General features: G+C 44.7%; 1 protein-coding gene across 2 annotated transcripts in view; it reads right to left on the reverse strand.

The window, feature by feature from the left end:
• Positions 1-2,250: 2,250 nt before the first annotated feature.
• The window catches only part of UNC5C (unc-5 netrin receptor C), a gene marked incomplete at both ends in the record, with an annotated part of 247,333 nt that continues 222,074 nt past the window's right edge, over positions 2,251-27,509 (reverse strand). For both annotated transcript variants that reach the window (XM_082282545.1, XM_082282544.1), the window contains 8 exons: positions 2,251-2,416; positions 2,650-2,828; positions 6,468-6,632; positions 6,868-7,017; positions 12,027-12,260; positions 14,153-14,321; positions 23,847-23,934; positions 26,864-27,208. In XM_082282545.1, the coding sequence (XP_082138671.1) occupies positions 2,251-2,416; positions 2,650-2,828; positions 6,468-6,632; positions 6,868-7,017; positions 12,027-12,260; positions 14,153-14,321; positions 23,847-23,934; positions 26,864-27,208 (1,496 nt within the window). The remainder of the gene's footprint in view (positions 2,417-2,649; positions 2,829-6,467; positions 6,633-6,867; positions 7,018-12,026; positions 12,261-14,152; positions 14,322-23,846; positions 23,935-26,863; positions 27,209-27,509) is intronic.

Raw genomic sequence — 27,509 nt, forward strand, 5'->3', positions numbered from 1 at the left:
CTGATGCCAAAGGCGAAAAAGAAGATGGTTGGTTGTTGAAAGGATGCCCATGGAATCTCCATATTAAGAGAAGGCAGGGCTTATACAAGCAAAATGCACACAGATGTTGAAAGTTACAATGCATGTGCTCTGGTCTCCAGTTTTTACTGAAATGCTGGTTTGCAAGCTGCCCGGTTACCTCTTACAAGGAAGGGAACTTTTTGTGCTCGCTACCTGGCGGTCAATCTAAACCTGGTCAGGGACCTGAGAAGTTATAAGCAAAAAGTGCCAAGCCTATGGAAATGTCAAATTGAAAAAGAAGCCAGATGAAATTTTCTTTTCATTTTGACCAATGACATTTTCGAAATTACCTTCAAAGGTGCGATCTGGAGAGCCTTGGGGAGAGCAAAATCAAAACCACAGAAGAGAACAAGCTAACTCCAGTCTCGGGAAGTGTATGGCATGGTAATGCACACGTGGGCAGGGGCATGCATGTGTGCACAACAGCAATAACCAGGGCCTGGCTGGAAACCTGGAGTGGATGGGTTGGGGCAGAAAGCATTTCTGTGCCAGACGTAGAGGACAGCTCAGTCTGGCAGTAAAACGACTGCAATCCTATGCGCTGTCATGTAGCAAAGAGTCAGAATTTTCACTGAGCAGAACAAAATACATTTGCAGGGACAACCACTTCTGGTTTGCTCCTTTTGCAAAGTTTCCACTTCACCTGTTTTCTGGCGGCCAAGAGGGCCATGGCTGTAGAGGGACAAGTGTTCCCTCGCCAGCCATCGAGGACTGCAAACATTACGGGAGGTGGTGGGTTTCAGTGAGACCTGCAGCTCTGTGGGGAACTAACAGGAGCTGCTGGCTCCTAGAATGCTACAAAACAAAACAAAAATTATGGAAGCCCACCTTGGATGCACAAATCAGGTGGTGGATGTCTGTGCCTCCACATGCTTGCACCTGTGGTCAGAAACCAGTGGTCTTTGTGTATTCGCACTGGGAGGCCATCTCTGGTTCACAGCCACCTCCGGACAGGACTGCTTCTTGGAGCAACCTGGGGCACCAGGGTGGTGCAAAACATGCCAGGGTCCGACACTTGGTGGGTGAAGATCAGCAGAGTGTCCTCAGTTCATGCTGCCTTGGCTCTGGGCGCGGAGCACAGCAATGCTGACACAAAGTGAGCAGCCTGTGGGGGCTGGCAGAGGACTTTTGGAGGAGTACAATGACAAAGGGAAGGACAGACGGCATAGAGAGGGAAACGTCTTAAAAGACCTTCAGGGAGGGGACAACAGGTTCCATAAAACCAGAAGTTATTCATTCTGCTGCTGACAAAATCAGAAATAAAGTAATAATGGTAATAATAATAGTCATTATAATCCTTGCCCTAGATACTAATCAGTAAATAACTATCATAGCAACTTCTCTTTTTTATTTTTTTCTGGGTTTCTCCCTCTCCCCTCCAACCACTCCGAATTGCATATCTGGCCCCTCATATAGCAAAGGGGTGGAAAGGGTGTGAATTGAAAATTAACTCAGATCCTTCAATCCCCACTGTCTTAGAGCTATTCTCCACACAGGCTCAGTGGGACTGTCTTGGGGAAGGAAGGGAACGTTTTTGTGTGTTCCTGCTTATCAGCCAGAGTACCTGCTTTCCAGATGCACACCCTGATTTTCTTGGTTTGTTTTTTGTTTTTTTTTTTTACAGGTAGGTCTAGGAAACAGAACAATGACAGGAGGATCATTGCGAGACAACCAATGTGCGAATTGTATCCAAAATCTGAATTCACCAGAAACCAATAAGCTGAAATAGCCACAACCAACTGTCCATAGCCTTGTCTAGAATGGCTTTAAACAAAAAATATAAAGAGCCATGGACAGCCTCCTTACCCCTGTCCAGAATTTGATGTAAACAACATCCATAGAAACTGGGATTGTTAAGAAAGTTTATCCATATATCTGGATAGCAATAAAAAGCGTTTCCTAGGAAACTGTAAAAACCTGTACCAAGCAGTGTACAGCCAAGCCGAGAGGAACATTAGGTTGATTTATATTTCCAAGGTACAACTTTGCATGATCTCTTTCTGATCCTGTGATAATGTACAAGGAGAGCACGTGTGAAGGTCAGGGCTGGTTTTTCTTGTTTGCTTGCTTTCTTCTCTGAAATGTCTCTTGTGTAACTCATTGGTCTGGGTTTTCATTTCAATTCTTGTTTGCAATAACAGGGCATTACCACTCCCTGCGTCTGTCCTTCCTGGTCATGCCAAGGCTGCATTAGTAATTTCCTTCTGCTGCCAAAGAAACAACCGTTTCGTGTCTTCCCATTTCTTCAAGAACTGCTGCCAGCATGCTCAGGTTGCCATCAGGGAAATTCTGGGCTTCCCAGAGATCCAGGATCACCCCGGTGGGGCTTGATTTTGTAGCAAAATAATTTAAGTACCTGCAATGAGCCAAAAGGAAACTCAGTTTTTTTGAGCTGCATGGAAACTATCTGAATTCATATGATTTCAACCTATCCCTGCTGCTGGTGCTGCCAAGGTGCTCATCCCCTGTGCAGTTAGCCTGACCAGCCTGTACAACTGCTTTCAGTGGGACTTTCACCAGGATGTTCTTGCACATAACTTCCTTCCTAGGAGCTTCCCTGCCTGATCACATACAGGCAACCCTGCTCACCTGTCCAGTTTCAGCTTGTGGGCCAGCATCCGCCAGTCATGGCCCCTGGTCTGGGGAGCATCCAGGCTGCTGCACAGCTTCTGCCTTATCGGGAGCGGGATGCTGAAAGCACTGGGCCCTACGATGGTGGTGATGGTGCCTGCTGTGTCCATGGGAGGATAATCGATGCCAGTAGGTTCCTGAGATTGGAAAGGCAGAAAAAACCCCATCAGTTTTGTTAATGGGTAAAGAGACAATTGTAGAACTACATCCTCTGAACCTCAGGGCTTTTACTTGCAGCCCTCTGCTACCCTAGTAAACGCTAACATAAACATGCTAGTCCACTGGAAAAGAGAAATATTTATAATCAGCTACGGGTAGACAAGAGATTGTTTTTCCCTCCTCTTGTTTTGGAGGGTGAATTTTACTATAGCTGGACAAAAAGGCCAGCTTAATTAATCACTTACTGGAAATAACAAAAGATCAGACACTTAGACAAATTTTGGAGCAAGTTGCTACTACTAGAGCAGAACTGGGCTTTCCTGGCATGGCTGAAAAGACCCCCTTCCCAGCATATTCCCAAGTGTCCCACCAAGCCAGCACCAGGCTCACACCACTGACATCCCTCTGGGAGCACCCAAGCCCTCTGAAGCCTCTGATGCTGTGCAGACCACAGACAGACAGTCAATACCACCCCAGGCACAAGCTGAGCCCTCATCCTCATGCAGCTTTGACTCTGGAAATAGATGGAGAGCATGGAGAGCTCAGGGCAGGGCTGGGGGTGGTGGGTGGCAGTCATTGCCCCCTCTCCCCAGGACAAAGGGGGCAGTGTGTTCAAAGGCAGTGTGGCAGCAAGCATTTCAAGGGAAAAGTCAGATCCAAAGTCAGCTTGTCCCCTGCAGGTGTGGTTTTGATGCTCTTTGATGTGGTCCTCCCAGCTGGAGGGGTCCCCCTGACACTGCTGGTAACACTACTGGGAATAACAGCAGTTGGCTCTTCTGGGCAAGGATTTTGCCTTCTCATTGGCCTGGATGGATTTAGTGCCTACAGCTGGTAGCTGGTAGGACAATGGTAGCTGGTCAATTTGTGTGGCCGGGTTTGTTTAGGAACAGCGAGGTCCTGCGGGGACCATGATGGAAAAAGCAGCAAACGTGGCTGGGTCTGCCCTTGTGCTTCTCAGTCTATTTCTCAATTTGGTCTTCTTTTCTAGTAAAAATGGGGAGCTGCTTCTCCTCCCCCACTGCCAAATCACAGCCCCAGGCAGCCAGAAACACTCATGCTAAAGACTTGTCATTAAATGTCGATTTGTTTTCTCCTCTGTGGACTTTGTTGCTTAGTGTCAAACTGGCTGTTGGGAAGGAGCTGTAATACCTGAAACTGTCTTAATGCCAGGCAGCTCCTGGCTTAAGTTGCAATCACAAACCCCCCAAGGAGTTTGCTGGAGATGCTCACAGTCCTGTGCAATCCCTGGTTTATCCCCCAAAAATGTATTCAGAGATGGAAAGGGGGGAGCCAATGTCCACGAGCAATGCACAGAATTAAAACTTTTGCCTCCACTCTTTTATCTACACCAATTAATTCTCTTCCACTGTATAAATATGATTTTTTTGCCTTCTTTTTTTTCAAAAACATGGCATTTTATGCAATCAGTGAAATTTCTAACCAAGGAAGGTTTATGCCACACTGTAATGCCCTCAATTAACGTCGAATGTGGCATCTGTACTTGGGTGCCAAGGCTCTGCGTCACAGACTGCCTGCCCCAACCCCACTGCCCCACTGCTGCTGGGCAGCAGGCACTGCCCAGGAGCCAGGAAAAGGACATGCTTGACACTGGTGCTGCATGCAGGCTCACCTTCACTGGGAGATCAGAAGCAGCAGTAGTGTGGTGACAGTGCCATTGCAGGCAGAGAACCTTTTCTTTATATTCTGGGCCAAAGGACACAGGTGCTGTCCTGGCCCTCAAGGTGGCCTGCAGCCCCAGGGGCTTCAGGTTGCTGCAGAAGGGGCCCAGGTATCTGTGGCATTGCCCTGTGGCTCTTCTGGGTGAGTATCAAGAGCACAAGATAAAAAGAGGGCTTAAAAAATGAAGCATGGGAGACCCTTATCAATATTTTCCTCCTGCTTTGCAAATGTGTGTGTTTTGGCACTCACTGCATTTGTATTTTTGAAGTCCCAGTGGTAGACACTGTATAAAGCCAGTATAAGACAGTTTAATCTGCAGAAGTTTTACATCCTTTGCAGGGGACTAAAAAGAAAGCCCATCAAGGGAGGATGCAGGAAACTGTGTTTCTAAATTTTTATCTCAGTGTGACAGAGGCAGAGAAGCAGATCCAGCAACAAAGAAAGATGCCAGCACAGTCCTGCAATGCCTAACCACTAGCTAGATACCACTAGCCTAACCTCAGAAGAAAATGTGAGAAACCACAGCTATGGTTTCCTGATGCCTGGTCTGATGTTTTTATCATGCTTCTAGAGGCATACATTGGTTTCCAAATTGCAGTTATTACCCCAGACTTATCATCAAATCTCTGAGTTTTAGGATTTTTTTCTTAGCTGACCCTATATTCCAGCTCTTAGCAGCCCAAGGTCCTCCTGTTCCTTGCTGGAGTTTGGGAATATCACAAGGTGTCAAAAACCAGGGGCAATTTTGCAGGAGGCAGCCTTGATCGCAGTGGTATTATTCACTCTCTCTATTCATCCTTGATGGATAGGATCACAGAATAAGACAAGAATATTGTCTTGTTCCTTCTGAATCTATTACCAGGCCCTATTACACACAACCAGCTGAAGATGATTATAGTGTATACTCGCATTTCATTAAAGTTACTTTCAGTTCTTTCTCTTCTCTGTGAGGTTAAATTAGTGATTACCTCAATGCAGTACTTATTACAATAATTGTTTATGATGCTTGTTTTACCATCTGTCCTTAATGCTGTGTAGTCCCCAGATGAATCTGTAACTTTACACCCACTAACCAAGCAGATGTTAGGGGTAATGGTGCTCACTGTCAGAGCCCTACAGCACAAGAAACTTTTGTCTCTGCTCTTGCAGCCCTTCCCCAAGCCAGCCAGCAGTAATTGCTACCCAAGAGTCTGCTCCTTGTAGCTGCCAAGGATAGCAGGGATAAAATGCACCAGCACATTTGCTGGAGTCAGTGCCACTTCACACCTGAATATGTTGCTGCATCTCAGTCCCGAGCTTGACTCCCCCAAGGAACAAAAATTCTCCAGGTGCTACATAGCACTGGCAAAGATGTCCCCAAACTTATGATAATATCTCTTCTGGAAAATGTCAGACATCAAAAGAAAAATTGCCAAAGACAATAGTCAGGATTTGTAGCAGTAGCAAAATATGAGAAGACTTTACTGCAACCAGCCCATCTGATATTCCCTATTGCACAGCAGCTATTATGTGGGATCAGAGGGGAGTGGCTCACGGAACATACAGCACTGACAGGGAACTCTCTCTCCAGGGAACTGTCAGGCATGATGGGTCTTGTGGACTGCCAAGGAAACAGCACCATGTAAGCTTCATGAGATGTGCTAGGGAGTGGTAGGCAAAGAGTTCCTCCATATAGACAAAGAAAGGCAGCACTAGTAGAGAGATCAAAGCTGCTATCCTCTCTGCCTTGAAGGAGGGATGCTTCCTTCCAGATGAGAGAAACTAAGGAAAAATGCAACTGGAGATACAAAGCAATGACTTAATCCATTCTTTAGGTCCATGCCAGCAGTCAGGAGGAAACTGGAAAGCACTAAAGAGGTAGCAATGGGAAAGGTCATACCTCCTTGGCCTTCCCACGTTCCTGCAGTTGGACAGAAAAGTACACAAATATCATTTACCTCTGAGACAGAACAGTTGAGCTGGAAGATCTGTCCTTCTCCTTCGACCTGCCGCACACAGAGCTTGCACACCAGCTCCTGGGTATTCAGACTGAACCTTTCCAGTGTGAAGGTGCAGTGCAGGTTCCTCTGACATCCACTCCAGATGTGGTAAAAGGGAATCTCCTGCAGGAGGAAAGCAAAAATGCATAGTTAGGGAGGGATGTGGGGCCAAGACATGGATGCTGTATGACCAGAGACTGCAGGCTCCATGCTAAATGTGACTCCAAATGGTCCAGGGAAAAAAAATGTTCATGGAACTATAGCGTGACTCCTGGTGTTTTTTAAACACACCTGTGTGTGACAGTATTTCTTTAAGCCTCACTGCTAACATGCAATGTGAATGTTTTGTTATGCTCACCTGGTATTTAGCCAGCAGTTTGCTCTTCCAGAGAGAATGGGCAATGTCATGAATGGAGAGACGGAGGTTGTGGGTGCTTCCCTTAAAATGCAAAGCTTTGGGCTCCTCCAAAAGCTGCCCGCCCATCTGCTGCTCAAGTTGGAGGACCTCCTGCAGTATTGCAATAAAAAGAAGAAAGTGGTCAGGTTTCACCAAGACAGCACACTGCTCTTCTGAGTCCTCACTATTGTCTGCTGTAGATGCTGCAACTTGTGTAACACAGATTAAGAGAATACACAGGCACTGCGAAGAATTGTGTGTCCGTGTGAACTGCATTAGTGGATCTGATAATAACCCTCTCGCCTCCTTCATCCAGAAGCAGCCCAGAAGTGATGCAGGCACCTCTCCCCCGGGCAACACAGTGTTCACTCACATGTCCTGTAAGCAGAAGCTCAGTTCTGTGCTGTTATATGGAATGCAAAGACTTTGCATGCAGTCACTGTTTGAGCACAGAAATAGATCAATCTTCCCCATTGCTCATCAAACTGGACAACTAATGGTAGCTTTACTACCTTGTTTTTGGAAACTCTAATTTGTGTAGGTCCTGCTGACATGGGACCTGTGTATACCACTGGTCTTTCAGCTCGTGGCCTCCTGACAAAGCACCCCATGACAGAGCAGTACAGGAGATAACAGACACCTGCACTGACACTGTCCAGCAGGATGGCATGGGAACAGTGCAAAACACTGTGATGGAGCATTTTGTGCAAACAAATACACAGGTTCAGGGTTACTGAAACATTGATCACATGATTAAAAGTCAGCAAGCCAAGGGTCTGGTCATTTTCTGAAGCTAAATATAAGCTTGTAATTGACCACAGTGGAATGTTGCCTACAAACAACCTAATTGTAGACCACATGGAAGAAGCAAGTACAAAAGCAACTCCATGAGACCCATTAGAAACCAACACAGCCGATCTCAGTCACATTTAATTAAAAGAGTCAACCAACTAACCAGTCTCCTGTGGCCAAAGACAATCACACACAGTGGGGGTGCTCAGGGAACACAGGGGCACACAAAACCGGGATACCGCCCCAGGCCAACTAAAGGAGCCCCCATTTCAGCTAGCCTACTCCTGACCACTTTCAGGGAGGTAGTAAGCATATAACAAAAGCATCTGGCCGATCCAGAAGCTAAAACTATGTTCTTTTATTGGCCATTAGAGGAAAAGAAACAAAATCAGAAAACCTTTCAGATTAAGGTTATGCCAATGAACCAGTTACAGCTACTTTCCAGTGCCACCTAATTACTTCATCAAGATGTCTGAAGAGCAATCGATAGTAATTATCTGATTACCATAGATCTTCATTATGTTCCAATTACCTCCCTGGAAGGTCCAGAAGATGACTGGTGGAACTGTGTGAGCTAATTGCAGATGCCAGCTCTCAGGCATGAGGAGCCTGGGTGCTGAGGAACTGCTCCTGCCCGTGCTGCACCAGCTCTGGGAGTTGCACTACTGTGGGGGGAAACTGCAGCATGCTGCTGCACCATGCCACCCACCAGATCTGGGTGTCTAGTTTTAACATCCCACTTCTGGTAGCTGCCCTGGGCCACAGTAGCCCTTCCACATGCTCTAACTGGTGGATGCCGAGCAGCCCGTGCTTCTCCCATGCCACTTAGCTAATTAACTCAGAATTAATTTGGAGCCATGGCTTGCACAGCCCTTCAAATGCTCTGGCTGGCTCCTGCCATACAGCATTTTTTTAGAGCAGTGCTTATCCTGCTGGCTGGCATCTCTGTGTCCTCCTGAGCCAAAACCTGAGCTGCATATTGCTCGCCCCATGCTGAGGTGGCTGTGGTCACCCTGCCCATTGTCTCTGATCACCCTGTGAGGCAGGAGTTATTTCCTAGGAGAGGGAGCTGTGTAAGGCATCACTCCATCACCCGTGACACCAGAACAGCCGCAGCCGGGGCGCCCTCATTAAAGGGGCACAAGCAAACAACGATGTTCAGTCCAAGCTGTGCCTGTCTTCAATAAAAGGAAAAATAAGCATTAAATAACAGAGAGAAGATCACAGGCCTATTGTGCCCACTTTTGGGTGGTTTTTTGAAGAGAGTTACTGTGCAGCACAAGACAGCTCAGGGGATGTCACCCTGCTACAGCCTGAAGTCCTTCACATGCCCCCAGTGTGGGAGGCAGTTGTTTCCATGTGTCTGGCTGCTCAGCCCTCACCAGGCTGCCACACAAAGGTCACATACCTCAATCTCAAAGATATACATCAACAAAGAGCGAAAAGCAGCTGGATTTCTTTATAGTTATCATATTATTACTTTTTTTCTTTTCTTTTTTTTTAACCTTGGACATCTCCTTTAAAGTGCAAAAATTAGCCTTAAAAAAAGAGGCCAGTGCTCAAGGTCACAACTCCCCTCACCCTTGCCCAAAAAGCATTTTTGTGAGCACCCCATCCAGGTGGCTCGGGACCCTGCAGGGCAGAGAATGGTGCACGTGTGATCAGCACCGAGCCCATGCTGCTCCATGGCCACCAGGAACCTCACTAAGCTGCTCCCACAATAACTGAGCCCTTATTGATGGCAAATCATTACACTTCCCTACTGTACTGTGGGTGCCGGCAGCTCAGCTGCGAGTGCTTAGTCTGCATGATGAGAGAGAAAAGCCTGCTGGATAAACACCGCACTGTGTTTTATACTGCAACTACTTGTCTTCCTTTGGTGGCTGTTAAAACACATTCAGCATATGGCACACTCATTCCTAGTTGTAAATAATAACAGAATGCATTCGGTTGTCTATTAAAAAATGCACACAATCCCCTACAAAGGCTCTTCCAAAGCTCAGACAATTCAATATGGGAATATTGCTCTTCCCTACCCTTGCTGCGCTTTGCCCAGAGCAGCCAGCCTCAAGACACCGAGACATTGCAGCTGGTGCTTCACCTGCTGCTTACAACTTTTCTTTCCTCTCCGAAATACTTCTAACCTCAGGATCTGCTGGCCCAGCCCTGTCTGCACGCCTTGTCCACACACCCAGTGGTAACTGCCCGGTGAATGCCTTCCCTTTGGCAATAGGGCAGTGCCAAGGATGCCCTCCCAGCATGGCAGGGGCTGCTGCAGTACCAGCTGCTGTGAAAGCATGTGCCAGACACCCCAACCTTTTTTTCTTCTTTCTAAATACTCATAGATTGAGTCTACACAACACTGTCACACAGGGATGTTCAGTACACGCTGGTTTCATGTACCAGTTCATATATGCCTGCTTATGCAAACTGCTCCGTAGTCAGCCCTTCCATCTACACCTATTTTACTCATCTACAGCTGGTTTACTACGCTTCTTTCTCCTCAATCTTCTCCTTCCCCAGACCTTACACATCCGAAAAAGTGCAACTCATGCATTCATAAGAGTCTGTGGCCAGCAAGTGCATGCGCTTGTCCTCCTGCAAACCACCAGCTAGCTGGGTCTTGAACCCCATGGGTGCCCCTCCAGTCTTGGGGTAGACATGCCAAAGAGAAAGAAAATTAAAATGCATGAACTTGACGTAAAAAAGCAGTAGGTACTGGGATGATGGTCTCCTGACTTTGCTCACCTTTCCTCACTGAATTGTAATCTCACTTTGGGGTTTAACTGCAGCAGGATCCCAAGGACTGACCTGTTGCCCTCCCAAATTTTGACTGCAGCTTCTCAGGTGAAGGATAGTCCCCCCATGTGGCTCTGTGCCTTTCCTGATCCCTTCTGCTGTCACACTGAATTGGATTAACTTTACCACACAACTCTCCCCACAGTCTATTAGAAACAGACCAACAGCTCCTGAGTAATATTTAATTAGATTCCTCAGCTCTGACTGCATTAGCTGGCTGGAGAAGGCCCCTCCGACTCACTTATTATTACCCCAGGCCTTGTCAAACCCATGGAAAATTGTATTATGCAGCACAGGCATAAAATGACCAGGACCTTTGAAGTCTGATTGCTATGAAAGATCCTTTTCACTTTTTTTTTGTTTTTTTTTTTAATAGGAAAAACAAAAGGGAAATCAGACCAGGGAAAAGAATTGTTTCTAAAAGGCTGGTAACACCAATGCAGTGACAGAGGCCTAGTTCCCAGAGGACAAAATCATGCTGAAGTCACCAGGGGCCTGCTTCAACCCTTATACTTTGTTGCCTTTCTTACATATAAGAGTATCACCTCAGCAGAGCCTAGGCAGGCAAAACTTGATATCAGATAGTATCAGGGAGAACAACCAAGTGTGCTGCCCTCAGTGATGGAAGTCATTGTCCTGAAAAACACAAACAACTCCCAGCCAGTGCATGTGAGTTTAAATCCCAATAATTCCCATGCAGACCTGGGTAAACAAAAGCTTGTACAGCAGCGGGATGACTGCTTAGTCAGGCTTTGAAATAATTTTGCTGCAAAGAGGCATTTGTGAAGTTGCACTAATTACAACTAAAGGAAAAAACCCACCTTTTAATACTCTGTTGTGCAGTTGGAGCTATATATTTCATGAGTGCATCTATTATAGATACTGTCTGTATAAATACAGGTGTTTATAAAGAGAAATAGCAAGTCTTGTTACCTCTCCGCTCATCTGTATGTAGTGAGTGAGTGTTTGTGCGCATGCCAGAATTACGCAGGGAGAGCAAGGTTATCCAGTCAGGGATAGCAGCAGCTTTGGTTTATTCCAGTTGCGAATTCCCAACACAAAAAGCTGCATACGAAGCGGTGTAATAAAGCAGTATGAAAGCAGGTAGTGATTAACAGGCCAGAAGCTTCTTTTATCATTATCAACTATTTACAAAGAAGCAATTATATGTTTCTCCATCTCTAGGGAGCTGGCACTTAGCATTAAAAATACATGAATAACGAATGAAGCCCTGTGTACCTTATGGTCTTTTAATAATGCAAAAACCTCAGGATTCAGGATATGATACAGGTAAACAAAGGAAAAAAGACTGGTGGGCGGAAAATAGTGTGAGATCCTTATGCAAAGGACAATTCATAGTGTGGGGGTTCAACTGTAAAACAGAACCTTGCTGTCAAGCTCTTATTCCAATCAGAAGAATAACCCAGGGAGCATGAATACTTGAAGCAGAGGGTCTAGTCACTGCTATGACTGCAGTCCTGTGACGGCTGGGGAGGGAGAGGGAGAGCAAGCAAGAGATCAAGAACCACCTTAAGAGCATCCTGCGTGTCATCGAGGCAGTAGACCCGGATGCTGTACTCCAGCGAAGAGCAGGACAGCGGTCCAAAGATGGCCAGTTTGAGACGTTTGGCTGCTGCCTTGGTGATTGACTGTCCCACCAAGGCATAGGTGCTGAGGGTTTCTGTCAGGATATGGCAGGCCTCTGGGTCCAGCTGGATATAGCATGGGGTGGTGAAGTTTTCCTCTCCAACCACCACCACATCCTAAGAGAGAAAGAAGCCAAGTTACAGCATGTGACCCCTCAGAGCTGCTCTCCTTTTAGGCAGCAATGCCCCTTTTCAAGCTTGGATGATGCAAAAAGTCCTTGCTCTTTGCCCCTTAGATTAATCAAGATCTGTAAGTCCTGCTTTCAGCTTTTCTCCTGTGTAGGCACAGAGAGCAGATTTCTCTGGGGTGCTGGTGACACTGTTGGGGGTCAAAAACTCCCGCTGTCCTCACTCCTGCTTTTAAAGCCATGGGCAGAGTTAGGCAAATCATGAAAATATCACCAAGATTTTATTGAAAGAGATATTGCACAACTAACCAGTTGGTGACCATGACTTAGCATCAGTAGTCTCAGGCATGCTGAATAAGTAACTGCCCTTCACTTCCTAAGCATGACAATAAAGAGTTATAAAAACTCAAGGAAGGAAAGTAATCTCTGTGATGGCCAAATACCACATCTACATGAAATATCACCTGCTGCTTCCTCAGAATAATCCTCCGTGATGAGAGGGTAGGGTGAAGAAAAAAAATGCATACTGCCTGAATGCAGATGACCTCCCCACCCTGGGCATACAGGAAAACAGCTCCCCTGCTAATTTCTCCATTCAACCCTGCATGTAATATCCTGCACGCAACACAAGGTGCTCTGAGTGGCTTTGAGAGGGAGCAGAAATGAAATGTCAGCAGCGGGTGACAGCCGCCTCTTGCAAAGCCACTAAGTACCACAGGACGCTCAGCACAACTTGCCCACTTCATCCCTGCTGCCGGCAGCTCTGCAGCACAACGTACACATCTGGCAGCTGAGAAGAGTGGGCTCAGCTGGAATTAGGCATTAAGCTTGGCTGCCTTAGTCTCAGGAAAGGCAAGCCTGCTGTGTTTGTAGTGGTGGAACAATCTTTTTGAAGGGCAAGGTGCTGCAGCGCAGGCTGCACCTCTTCCATGGTCATGCCAGCACCTGGCTCTGGCAGGAGGTGCTGCCCCGAGTGATGCTGCAGGGGTGTGCAGGAATGTGTGTGCACACGTGTGTGTGAGGCTCAGCTTGGAGGAGCTGCTCCAGAACTGACAGGAGGAAGAGGGTTGCTGTGTGATGGCCAGGGACCCCATGGATGCTGCACTCACACCAGGGTGTGTGCACAGCTGGCAGAGCAACCTCTGTCAAGGGCAGGAGGAGGATGGGGTGAGATGAAGAGGTGCCAGTAACATATGGACACAAATAAGGAACACACATGTGGTGCCAAGAGTTGGGCTGTAGGGTGCAGATTAGCTGGCGAGACTGAGCTGTGTTTCCTGCACGCTCCCTCCCAGCAGGAGGAAGAGCCGGTGCCACAGGGAGGAGGGCAAACACAAGAGGCTTTTGAAGACAATGCTGGACATGGCACTTCCGCTGCTGTCAGCCCAACTGCCTTCAGAAGCCACCCTGACCTTATTAAACTTGCCAGTAGGAGAAAGTGTCCTCGGCCAAATTAATTATGAGACCAAACTGGTGGCAGCAGGGACCTAGGAGCACAGGGCTGGAGAGGAGGGCTCTATCAGGATGGCCCAGCCTTGCTGAAAGCATCAATTCACGCTCCAGTTACAGTGGGAAGATTGTTTTGCCACACTGCCTTGGGACATTCTCCTGCTATGCTACTGGCAAGGAACTACCTCAGGCTCCCACCATGGAAAATTGCTAGTACTAGGAGGTGCCAAAGTGCCCCAAGGACTGATCTCTGCATGGGCACTGGGCAGCCTAGACATCTAGTGTGGAAGGGCACTCCTGCCTTCATGTAGCAGCTGTGTGCCTTACATGGAAACCCCAAAATACAGGCATCCAGGTTCAGAAAAGCAAGTAAAGGACCAGCAGAGAGCCCTGCATGCAGTCAGCACACAGGCTGGAGCTCTGGAGCCTCACCTCCCACGGTCCCTGGGCAGCCTGGTGCTTCAGCTGGATCTGCCAGTCCTCTGTGTTTGGCTCTGCGCAGTGGTGCATGGTTAAAATGACGGGCCGGGTCAGCAGGGCTCCTGGTGGGCCACAGCTCACCACTGGTGTCAGCAGGGTTTGGCTGTCTTCTACAGGAGGCCTGATGAGGAGACAGAAAGATGGACACATTAAGTGAGTTGAAAAAGACAAAAAGTTTCATTTAGGTGGTGAAAATAAAAAATCCTTCTATTAAAATAAAAAAGATTGTGCAAGCAAAATAGGTGGGTTTGGCTTTTCCTTTATTTTTTCTAAATCCATATTTATTTCCATTTTTGGTTTGTTTTTGTGCCAGATAACTCTCATGTGTCAAAATGCAGGTTTAGGAGTCAGCAAATTATAGGCCACATTTGCTGAGCATCCTCCACTCTGAAGGATCCTTGCAAATGGTATGCAGAGGCTTCATTTCACCCACTGCCAAAATGCGGTCACTGCTGCATTTGGCAGTTGTTCAGTAACACACAAAAATGAATGGTGGCTCTTGTAGGCATCACTTGTGAGAATTATTTACTGTCAGGACAGAGAAAACTGAAGAAGAGAGGAAGACACTGAACTAATAAGCATGTAAACATGACTGAAAGTGGCACACAGCACATCTGAGATGAGCAGTTTGAGTTCTGAGTCATCACCAAACCCACTGACACTCCATTTTACTTAAAAGGCATTCAGATTCACTAGAGTGGCTATTGCAAATATGCCTGCAGGGAACAGGTGTCACTGCTGGTGAAGAAGAAAGGGTGAAGGGATGGTAAGGAATAGTGCAAGGGTAAAACACACTTGCAAAGTGCAAGATTTCTAGTGATTACGCCGAGCTGTTCAGCTAAAACCACAGATATTATCCAGTGTGCTTGCTGCCAGTCACTAGGAATGGGTGTTCTGGAAAATCATATGAATATTTAGGATACACAACATACACTGAATTTTGAAAATAATAGAGTGTGTGGGTGTGTGTGTATGCACGTGTGCAAGTGCAAACCATCCCAGACCAACCGCTGAGGAGCTTAAAACAAGAGGAAGCATGAGTGACTGTAACTATCCCGACATCTGGTGTATGACAAATACAGCTGAATGTGCCTCATCAACTGCCTCCCTAAATAATAGAGGACAAATTCATGATCCAGAAACCAGCAAGAGGGAGATTAAAAGCGTTCAATGTGATCTGCACTTAAAATCCTGATCTGCCCACAGGACCTCACATGCTCTGCTCTGGCTAAGGGTTCAATCCCACCCTGCATTTACAAATACAGGTATTCTGCATTAGACTAAGGGAAATTATTTGAGACAACATTGTCGTTTTTTTCTGCAAGTCTTTGCCTTTACCAAGAGAAAAAAAAAAATAGCTGTAATCACAGAATCATAGAATGTCCTAAATTGGAAGGGACCCACAAGGATTATCAAGTCCAACTCCTGGCCCTGCACAGGATTATCCCCAAGAGTGACACCAACAGCCTGAGAGCATTGTCCAAACTCTTCCTGAACTCTACTGGCTGGTGCTGTGACCACTGCCCTGGGGAGCCTGTTCCAGTGCTCAACACCCTTTGGGTGAAAAACCTCTTCCTGATATCCAACCTAAACCTCGTCTGACACAACTTCAGGCCATTCCCTCAGTCTTATCACTGCTCACCACAGAGAAGAGATCAGTGCCTGCCCCTCCTCTTCCCCTTACGAGCAAATTGTAACTGCAGTGAGGTCTCCCCTCTGTCTCCTGCTCTCCAGGCTGAACAAAGTGACCTCAGCCACTCCTCACACAGCTGCCCCTCAAGATCCTTCACCATCTTTATTGCCCTCCTTTGGATGTTCTCTAATAGTTTTATATATTTCTTATTTTGCAATGGCAAAAAATGCACACAATATTCAAGGTGAGGCCACACCAATGCAGAACAGAGCAGGTAATCTTAGATATAACATTTTCAAGGAGGCCAAATCAGGACAGAAGCTATTTTAATACCAAATTTATCACACCTATTTTGGCTATTGCAAATATACGTCCATAGGACTAATCTAATTTTGTCCACCTTAATTCTCCCTGCCTATCCCATTAATCTCACAGAAAATGAAAGACAAACTTTTGAGAAATCCTTTTGCAAAATGGGATGAAGGCACTTTCGAAAATCATCCCTTGTTGCTACAAATGTTGTGGAGGTTTTTGTAACATTTGAGAAAAAAAAGGGTCTGGCATTGAAAAATTTAAATCTATGCAAATCAGTAAATGCAGATGATATGCATCTGTGGAAATTAACTGATGAGTTTACTAAATGACTTAACAATGGTTTCTGAAAATCCATGGACTGGAAACAAACAGCTGTGATATAGATGTCTTTCAAAAAAGATGTAAAGTATAACAATCTGGACAGCTATCACGTATTGTGCCAGCTATTTTAGCCTAACAAACAGTACACAAAATAAATGAAACACTAGCAGATAGAGTACCTAGTCCAGCTCCTCTTGCATACCGCAGGGAATCTCTGGATTCAGATTAAAATGATGAGGTATCACTATTTTTCAAGACCAGATTGAATAAATAATTTGACAGTTTTTCACTAGAACATTGCTTCTTTTTCTGACTCATTTACATTGGTTTTTTTTTTTTTTTTCATAAGAAGCAACAAGAAGCCTAAAAAACACTCAGAGTGTGTCAGTGGTTTTTAGTGGTCATCAGCCTTGGGAATTGGTGGATATTTGAACATTCTCCTACAGTCTAATTAAAGAAATTTCAAGAAACATAGTATCTTATGAGAAAGATCTCTCAAAATTACAGTATTTGTATGGACAGATATGACCAGCTATAGACTTAATCATCCAGTAAACCTAACTTCATCTAAAAGTACTGACCCATGAAAAAGAAAAGAAAGAAAATACAAGTTATCATAGTTTTTTGGACTGAATTACAAAACAAGCAGTCAGAAAGAACGTAGGAGTGAATATATCATGATTGTCTTAAAAAAAAATTAATATGGTGCCTTTTAGGTGAAAAATGAGTTAAAATTGACAAGCACTGATGCATGAAGTCAAAAAAACCCAAAAGGTCATTAAAAGACTATGGTACTGATAAATCATACAGTCTGAAGTTGTCTCCAAGTAAAGTTCAGTCACTGCTTTGTGCCAAAATTTTTTTAACTGTCAGATTTTAGGACTCTGATGCAGGGCATGATTCTGGGCTGCAACATTTTATAGCTGATTAGCACAAGTATAAAAAAATTATGCAAAACTCCAAGTCAGGATATGTTGCAGACTGAACAGTGAGAAACTGAAATGGGAGGTGGATACAAGCATACAAAGGACATGTTAAAAATATCAAGGCTTAATATTTTCTCCCCATGTTCATAAGCGTCTTTATCACCAGACTTCGATGATTTATTGCCAGGTGGATGAGCTATGCATGGTCCTGACCTGGGTATTTATGATACAGGACAGTCTGATTAGTGAAGACCAGAAAAATGGGCCATAAGGGTGGGGCTGCTTGACTTTACAGTCCCAAATTCCCAACCAGGCACACATCAGAGACTGGCACCTACAAAATTACTGAACACCTGCTGGTCCTAGTGACTCTCAAACATACACCTCATGCAGATAAACCTTTAAAAACTGAGATATAATGAGCTGCAGAGAAGTTCTCCAGTGATGCAAAGTGGGTCACTGTCACTGCTGAGGTGAAATCCCAGCTCTGTTAAAGTCTATGCTAAACCTCTCTCTGACTGTTGTGAGGCCAGGATTTCTACTCACGATGTGGAAAACACAATCATTAAATTTATAGGTAACAATTAATAAGGAATTGCTGCAAGTAACAGCGAGAGCCAGAAAACAATGACGAAATTCTAGAGAGGGTAAAAATATGAGTAGGAAATAAAGCCCTATTACTTGTACAGTAGCTGATGCTGGAGCAAAACAAGTTCCAAAGAGTTATTTAGTAACAAAGAAAGCAATAAAAGTGAACAAGATTTCAGGTGAGCTTCCTGCAACACAGCAGGAGTCAACATGTAACGTGACACAGTGACAAAAAGCAAATCTGATTTCTGGCGTTGTATGGGACAAGGCATGTCAGAGCACATCACGGTGATACTCCCTTTCCTCTCCAGCTCTAACATCACTGCAGGTAGTAGGGTGTTTAGGGACTACCACAAGATCTCAGAAATAAACACCTGAAACCCAGAGGAATGAGGCTAAACAATGCAATGGCACAGACAGCAGAGAGGTGCCCAATGACAAGGGACAGGAAAAACAAACAAAAATCTCTTGGCAAATATTTTCTCGCTTCTCACTCTTTTTGATTTCCATTTTAAAACAAAAGGATTATGCCTTACTGTAGCTAATGAGAACAGAAACAGATGCAGTAGACAAGATAGATTATACAGGGGATATTAATTGTTCTTCCTCAAAGCATAAACCAACACTAATTCATGGAATTAGTAAACAACAAATTCCCCTGAAGACAAGTTATTCTGTAGTAACTCATTACAGGTAATTTTATTCCTGCTCCTGAAACAGGTGATGCAGCACCAGCAAAGCCAGGATCCCAGCCTAGAGGAGCATGTGTTGGGGCCAACACTGATATTTATGTGTTACAGATTGCGGGAGATCCAGCACAAACAGAGACACAGGGGACCATATAGAACAAGGAAGTTAGCTCCTCTAAACCAGAAAGACCTATGAGCAGACATCACCAAAACTGTGGGCTATCTTATAGGCTGCTAAGAAGAATGAAAAAAGTACCCCAAACCCAACCCTCTACAAAAACCCCATCAACATGGGCTTCACTTTAGGCTTCCAGCAGTCTCGGGACAACTTATTAGTGGAGACAGGGCACTCAGCTGTATTACTCCAAAAACAGAGAGATGTTTTTGTTTTACAAAGGTCTGAGACTAAAATTCAACTCACTGCTTAGCATTTCTATTAAAAGGTACTAACAGTAACTGAAAGGTCTTCAGATATTTTTAGGTGTCTTTCCATCCCTCAGAGATTATCAAGAACAGTCAACTTATATTTAAAAGCACACAAACTTTTCTTCACCATCTCTGGTCCCTTCACAATCAAATTTGTGTTTTTAATGGGATTACTCATTGGAAACCGCCTCCCTGTAATATGCCAGACCATATTCATTAAGGTAGCTGTCAGACAGCAGATGTGAGCACAACCAGATAAATCTCTGCTCCTCAGTGGGACTACATTGTGTCCCCTGCCACCATGCTCCAGGCAATCCCAGCAGCTCAGGAAGCACGGGACAGAGCAGGGAGAGAGGAATGGCTATCGCATAGCAACAGATGGCAACCCTTCTACACAGCTTAGCCAGAAGTTAGAGGGAAGATATTTTATTCCTCCTTTCATTGCTGGGGCTTTATTTTTTAGTATGTGTTCTTTTTAAGTTTCAAACTTAATATTCTAGACAAACCCTGGTTATTTTGACAGTCTATCTTCAGAAGAAAAATACAGTGAAAAGTTTGCCTTCTACTTTTGCTCATGCTCTGATCTTTTTCATGTTGAATTTTTCAATTATAGTGAGTGGCACTTCATGAAATTGTCTTCTGGAGTTGCAAAGTAATTTTGTTTATGCAACTGAGATAAAGAAGGAAGGTGGAGAAATGAAATGTGCAAGACTTCAATTTCTTTTACTTCACATTGCTAAGCTTAAGGTTTACTGGTGAAAAAGTCAACATTGCTCTTTGGATCATGCTCATTGATCAGATGCTTGACTTTATATTAAAGTCTATGCATACATTATGAAGCCGTTGATACCAATCCTGGCAAGGCTCACCTTTTCTCTTTTAAGGTAGCTAATTTGAAATTTGCACATTTATGTGTGTCTTCCATCAAGACCTTCAGGAGTGTTGCTTGCTCTGTTCTTCAGGGCTGTCAAATTTTGTGGGCACAGCGACATCCACTCTCATTTGGAACACCTCCTGTGTGATGGATTATGCAGAAGTGTCCTTCACAGTGCTGTATCTGTTTTGTGCAGTTCCTGCCTCTGATTAGAGTATGCAAGAGTAGCTCCACCTAAAGCTGTGCAAGCTCAGCAGGGGTTCACAGAGAACACAGGAACTGCCACAAAAGATAAAACCAGTGGTCCATCAAGACCCAGACCCCATCTAGCACTGACCACTGCCAGATGTTTCTTAAGGAAACACAGCTCCGCTAATTTAGCCCACAGCGAGATTTGTTTTTTAACCTGAGGCAGTCCAGCAAATCTTGGACGTTGGAGGTTTATATTCCTATTATTTAACCCTTAGGATTAAATTACAGATTAATTATATAAATTACTCAATCTGTAAGACCCAGGCTCTCATAGATGCTCATGGGGACAGGCTCTTGCCAGGTACTGGCCAACATAACGTGCTGATTTTACAGATGAAACCACTACTCAGGAAGGGACTCCTTCTTGCAAATCTCAAAGTTGGTGACACTTCCCCAGACTAAGGGAGAGAGCATCTGCTCACCACTGAAAAAGAGACTGATCTTCAAGACAGAAACCTGTCTGATAGCTGTGAAATAGGGTTGTCATTTTTTCAGGTACGCATATATATATATATGTGTGTGTGTATAAACATATACACACACATATATGTGTGCAAACACACACCCATCTATAAATAGATATCCTTTTCCTCACAGTAGCTGCTTCATAAAGCCCTTAGATCTTTTCATGAGGTCAACACACCAGCCAGGGATCAGAAGCTGGGAGTTGCCTGGCATCCATCCTGCCCCAAATGACAGGAAGAATGAGGGTGAGCTTGCAGGACAGGAGCAGGAATAACACTCTCCTGGAGTATCAGCCCAGTAAAAGAGAAACCCCACTGTGCCAAGAGTACACTGACACACTTAGAGAAAACAACTGCCTCCAAGTGGTGTTTACTGCAAGCTATCAGAACCCCAACTCACTGCAGAAGGAGAATGCTTTTAGGGTGACCTTCCTGCTCTCACACGCTTTGATGGATATGACATGGAATAAATAGCCTGTCTCAGAAAGCTCTCCTAACCAATCTGCAAGGCAACACAAAGAGTGATATTACTGGGTTGTGATGTCTCCCAAATTTCTGTACTACAGCTTTCAGAGACTAACTGGGGAAATGTATTATGAAAACAAAGGAAGGAAAAGAAAAGGGGAATGTGCAGGAGTCTGAGAGATAACATATTTTCTGTTTCGGCTGGACTGTTCAGAAGTAGTGTCATATTTCTACAAACAAAGTGTGAGCTAGATCTTAAGTTGCCAGAGGTATGTGAGCTGTGGTGGTGACCCCTCTCTGTTGCTGCTCTGGCTCTATTAGGGTGGCACTATGGAGACCGCATTCTCGCCTCATTGGTAGTTGTAGTATCAAGGAAAACACAGCCTTCATTTCTGATTATAACACACATTTTATAATTTCCTGTGTGTCCCCTTCCAAATAACATCAACACATAACAGGACTTTTCAACCCATACACATTTGCACAGTGCTCATGAAAATATAGGGTCTCACAGGGTTTGTTAAACACACTGCAGTTATTGCCTGGCCACAAAAGCAAATGTCTGCAGCTAGCCTTGCTGGGGACTCTCTGCTAGAGTGCTGCAAGATTGCAGTAGCTGACTTAAAAAATAATTACGCCACACAGCAACTTGTGGTACCCATATGACTCCAATTGTATGAAGCAACATCTGTGTCCCATGCTGTCAGAAAAAGAAGCTTTGACTAAGCTGTAGCTCTGCTACAGAAGTGAAGTGTCTGGTAACCAGTCCTGCAGCAGGAGACCATTGCAGCTGGGTGCCACCCACCCCCCTTCTGCTCCTTGGCACCTGGGGAAAGGGGGCAGGTAACAGAGGAAGATGCTCCACTTCTGCAGTGTTTAAGCCCTTTATAGAGAGTATTCAGTTCTGAGTGATCTAGGCAACACCCAATGAGCTCCATCTTAAATGTGCCAGAGAAGCTGCTTTCCAAGAACATGAAGAGCCTGGTGTGCTTTCTGAAAAACAGCCACAGATCAAATAAGCAGCTGGACTCTGGGCACTCAGAAAGTGACTGTAACCACAATATGATGAGCCCTGCTGCTCCAAGGCAGACTGCTCTGCTCTCCTCCCCTAGGAAAAGAAATCACTTCCAAAATCTTCATTGTAAGTGAGGATTCACACCATTCTATTTACTTCTGCATGTGTCCTTTGGCATACCTGCTCAGTTTAGCAGGCAGCACATCTCCAGCCATGCTTTTCCTAACACAGGTTAACTTATCCTTCTATCCTCTGCATGACTTGCTGAGTTACAGCTATCACAAAGCATGCAGAGACAGCTTTATGATCCTTGAAGAAAATAAATTAGACAAGTATGTGACATTAGTTGTCCACAGCTCCATGAATAAAGTAACAGGGATTCCCTCCATAACTGGCTGCAAAGAAAATAATTACACATACAGCACCTTCTAGAAATCAAATAATTTTTTTAAAGAATTAGGTATTTTAGAAAGGGAGATTTAGAGGCAAGCTGAATAACAGGGGATGCCATCTGATTTTTTTTTCCTTCTTAAGGGAAGAGTCTTTGTTCAATACTGTTTGGAAACGTCTTTAAAACACAGCCCAAAGTAACAGGAATATAATCAATACTAGCTATGAACAGAGACATTTTTTCTGTAGCTGCAATTAGCCATTTTCAAAGAGCAGCTGATGAATAATGTATGCAAAAGGGTGGGTGGAAGGATTACTTAATTTTTCTTTAAGCAGATTATTTTAGCATGGGTGAAAGACTACCAAGCTAAAAAATAGTGTTCAATATCACACAGTGTATAAACAGCTGTGGCTTAGCACATAATAAAAGCTATTAAGAGGCTGAGCCAAAAAACATATCTAGCTACGAGGAGGAGAAAGAGGCAAAGCACCGTGTAATGACTGCCTTAGCTTCACATTTGCCATTCTGCCTTTGCACACACGAGTCCATTCTGCAACTAAGATCTCACCTTTCTCTTCATTAGGGTTTTTTAAATGGCTCCAAATGGTATCTTGGCCTTTTTGTAAACAATTATTTTTCAATTTCAAGGCTGCCAGATCACATGCCAGTAGACATTAGGAGCTATAATATGAGCTGGCCACACACTCAGGTAACAGGAGACAACAACGGTGGTCACCCCAGCATTGGCTCTGGGTGCCCTTGGCGTGCAGTGTCAGGGGCTAAGCAGCAGGGAGGTAGAGGACACCAAAAGCTTTGACTCCATCCTCTTCACTGCATGGACTAGCCAAGCCCATGAAGAAATTCACCTTCACTCTAAAAGGAGAGAAGATTTTCCAAGTCAGCTGCTCAGGCACCTGTCCCTCCACTGAGCTGATTTGTCACCTTTCTCCTCTGCTCCCTTATCCTTTGCAGCACAGGTCTTTATCAAGAGGTTACTTCACACCTTCTCTGCTGCACAAACTCACGCTGGCACATTGTCCTTGCTCCTCTACAATTCAGCATCCCCCCGGCCTGAGGGCTTGCTGCAGAGTGCAACACTTGGTTAGAAAAGCAAACGTCTGAGCTAGTTTTGTGGCAAAGTTTATCCTTGGCTTTGCTTGCATTTACCTCCAAGTCAGCAAAGGGCTTCAATGCAGCAGGCTTTGCATAAGCATTATTACCACAGGTCCTTAGTTACTACACTTCCCCCCTCTATTAATGCACAAGGAAATAAAGGCAGTTTTTTACCTCATGTTCTCCTTCCTGTGAACTGTCAGATACATTTCATAGACTCTTCCTTGTGGAACAGCTCCTGCTGGGATCAGCAAGCTTACTCCTGCCGAACAGAAGAGACACAAAAGATAAGATGGAGAAAAAAGAGGTGAGTGAGTCTGTGAAGAGGAGTGACAGGAGAGGCAGAACATGAAGCCTGCACTGCCAGATTTTCAGCCAACCTCACCAGCAGACTGTAAATGACCTCAGCAAGATGGGAGAAAAAGCATTTACTGTAACCCTGGTGTCTCCAGTCTCCAGCAGCCTGTTCTTATTCCTCTGCACTGAAATATGGGAGCAGAAAAGAGGACTTTCTTCCATTTCATTTTATTTAAAGAGCAGACAGATGGTTACCCTGTTGCTTACCTAGTAAAATGATGGAAAAACAAACAACTCTGACTAAAATTTCCAACAGCTGTAATGAGACATCTCTCCCATGGCAATTCTTACTTAATTAAGATCAGGAGAGAAAAGCAGTGGAGCACTGTCCCAGGAAGCAACAAGAACTAGTTGTTTCCTGAAAGATGGCTTCTGTGTCTGGCATCCTGTCTTTTAATGCACTCAGTTCCTAGGGAGAAAAAACTGGGCTTCCTATTTTTGAATGTGCCTAGTCCTCTAAAGTGGCTCAAAACTGGGGTATCCAACCTTGAAAAAAACGTGGGCAAATATGCTCAGTGTCCTTTTCAATAATGATTTGCTGCACACTTGATTAAAAACCACTGCTCTTACATTACTTCCATTTAATAGATGTCTTGTCTCTACAGAACAAACACGGCCCACAAACTGACTATTTCACTCTGCTGGACACATCTCAGCCAGCTCTCTTTGAAGATGTGGATTAGCTGGAAATCAGTGGCAAGGATTTGCATACAGTTACTACTACATAGCTGAAAACAAACCTAGAGGAAGATTATTTACATATAGATGTGTCTACACTAGAGGGACTTTATAGACACTTTGCATGGCCCTGGCATACAAGGTTTGGTTACACTGGAGACCTCCTGTGTGCTGGTGTACAGGGCCTCAGTCCCACATCAGTTTTGAAGGAGAGGGGTTAGCTAGGAAAGCATTTCCCACAAATGCCTTCTGGCACTTGTGTCTTTACAGGCCTGTTACAACCTAACCTGTGCATGCTTGCAGCTGTAATAGGGCAGGTGTACTGCAAATGAATGACTTTGATCATACCCTGAGGAGTACAGACATACATCTAGAAGCAGCACAGAGGCATACAAGGTAGCAGCAGACAGATTATTTTATTTTACAAAATCATTACTTTAATAATTTTGAAGGGATTACAGCCTCAAATGTTTTTTTCTTTACAAATTGATATTAATATACGTGAATTAACTGTGACTAATAGACTTTGCTGATAATGTGTACCACTGTGGTATAAGAAAACTGAGTATCAATATCTGTCTTCAGCTGCTACTTAGAAAAATGTGAAATCCAAGATTGTATAGCATGAATTTTCAACATTGCTCATCAGTCAGCACCAGATTTATTAAAGTAGTTCAGCTTTCACTTAAATTGAATAGATATTTTCACTTCCCGTTAGAAGAGCAGGATTATGGCTCCCACCACTTTTGGCTGCTTCATGGGCAGTGTGGGACTCCATCCTGGAAGGACCAAACCACCCAGGTCCTGGGCCACCTAGGCATTTTGCTTTATCCATAACATCCACAAATAAGAAATGATCCAGCAAAGGTGCACGGGACAAGGGTAGGCACTATCTGCTTGGTGAGGGCACTTGCTGTAAAATGGCCAAGCTGTGAGCTGCAGCTTCACATGTACTGTGGTCCTACCTGAATTCAGAGTGAAATTGGGCAAGTGTGTCCCTGACCACTCTGCAGTGGTCCCATATGTCCCACATCAAATGCTTTACATATTTGATTCAATTTCACTTTAGATATTAATGCTGCTCTTCAGCACCATGCCAAACCCATAGGAACCATCTAGGTGCTGAACTTCCTTAGAAAGAACATCAAAACTTCATGTAAGAACCAAGCAGCAGCACTGCTCTGATAAAAAAAATCTGTCTGAAAGACCTGAGCTCTTTCAAGGCTGCCCAAGAGCTCCTTGGATGCTCTACAATTTCCTGCTGGTGCCAGGGTGGCCTGAAGGGGCCTGGAAGCCTGACTTTGTGCTGTATGAGAAAGATTGAGTAGCACGCTGCATTACATCAACAGGCCCTCAATGCTCAGTCCCTCTCTTTCCTAGTTGTAAAGGAAGTCAACAATAAATACAGGTAAAAAGCCTCCCAAAAATAGTATTCTGCTGTCCTACTACAACTGCACATAGTCTGCAATGAATTGGAAGTGGAGCAACCAATTTGTTTTTAAATTAATTTGTCCTCTTTTATGTGCAGTGACAAAATAGAGGCTTACTGTATTGCAGTCCCTTTTCTAGAACCACATGAGAGGAAAAGGTGATGCTAAATTGCACTTCACACAGGGGAGCTCTGAAGCCTTGCATGTCTCAGAAAGTGGCTAAGAGCCCTGCAATATTCTGTTTAGAATCACAGAATCATTCAGGTTGGAAGAGACCTCTAAGATCCTTGAGTCCAGTCATTAACCTAATACCATCCTGTTCACCACTGGATCACATCCCTAAGTATGACTTGGGAGAAGAGACCAACCCCCACCTTGTTGCAGCCTCCTTTCAGGTAGTTTTAGAAAGTGATAAGGTCCTCTCAGCCTCCTTTTTTCCAGGCTACCTAACCCCAGACCCTTCAGCTGCTACTCCTAAGACTTGTGCTCTTATAGTGAGGGGCCCAAGTCTTCCTCAAGCCTGCAGTATTTAAAAGGTGGTCAGGACTTTGGGTGGAAAATATTTTGAAGTAGTTTGGTAGATGCAAATGAAGGGGGGGAAACCCTATCTGTTTTGATCAAAGAAAAGGCAGAGTCCCACATATAGACTTTCTTTCCCCACATAAAAGCAAGCTAACACCATTTAAACCCACAAAACAACTGCACCTTTAAGCCAGCATGGCTTACCTGAATTGGGAATTACTAGGTGGCCTCCTAAGGAGTTGAAGGTCCCAAATGCGGTGCATGATGGGTCAGTTTGCCGAGCAAGGCTCTGGTTCTTCATGTTCAGGGTCTCACTCTCCAGCAGAGACTGTGTAATCTGTGGGGACAGCTTGGAGGAGAAGTCAGAGAGGTCATCCTGGGGAGTGACTGCACCGGAGGTGTTATAAACCTTGATCTTCAAGTTGGGGAGTGGGTCCAAGATTGGAGAGTTGGTCATTGGGATTTTATCAGAGACATCGTGCAGGGCGTACACAGGACCCCTGTACATGGCTGCAGCAGAAGTGAGGTCTGGTGGCACTGCCAGGAGGTCTGCAGTGGACATGAGAAGGAAGAACCATATTATTTCTCTGTTTTGATGATTTTATTCTGAGCAACAATTTGGGTTTGCATTCTGCATTTTGCCTTTCATTCCAAATGCTCAGATATGCAAAGTCCCTGAACCTTCATCTCCATTTCCATGAATCTCTCCAGCAAACTCCCAGGGCTCATATTGCCCCAGCTGCTATGGAATCCAATTGCCATACAAAATTACAGCGCATTTCTGCTCTGAAGAGTTTTCACTGGGATTGTTTTTCCAGGCTGCACTCAGACTTCAAATATGACATGCTTA

Source organism: Coloeus monedula (assembly GCF_965178545.1).
Source record: "Coloeus monedula genome assembly, chromosome: 5".
Classification (NCBI taxonomy): domain Eukaryota; kingdom Metazoa; phylum Chordata; class Aves; order Passeriformes; family Corvidae; genus Coloeus; species Coloeus monedula.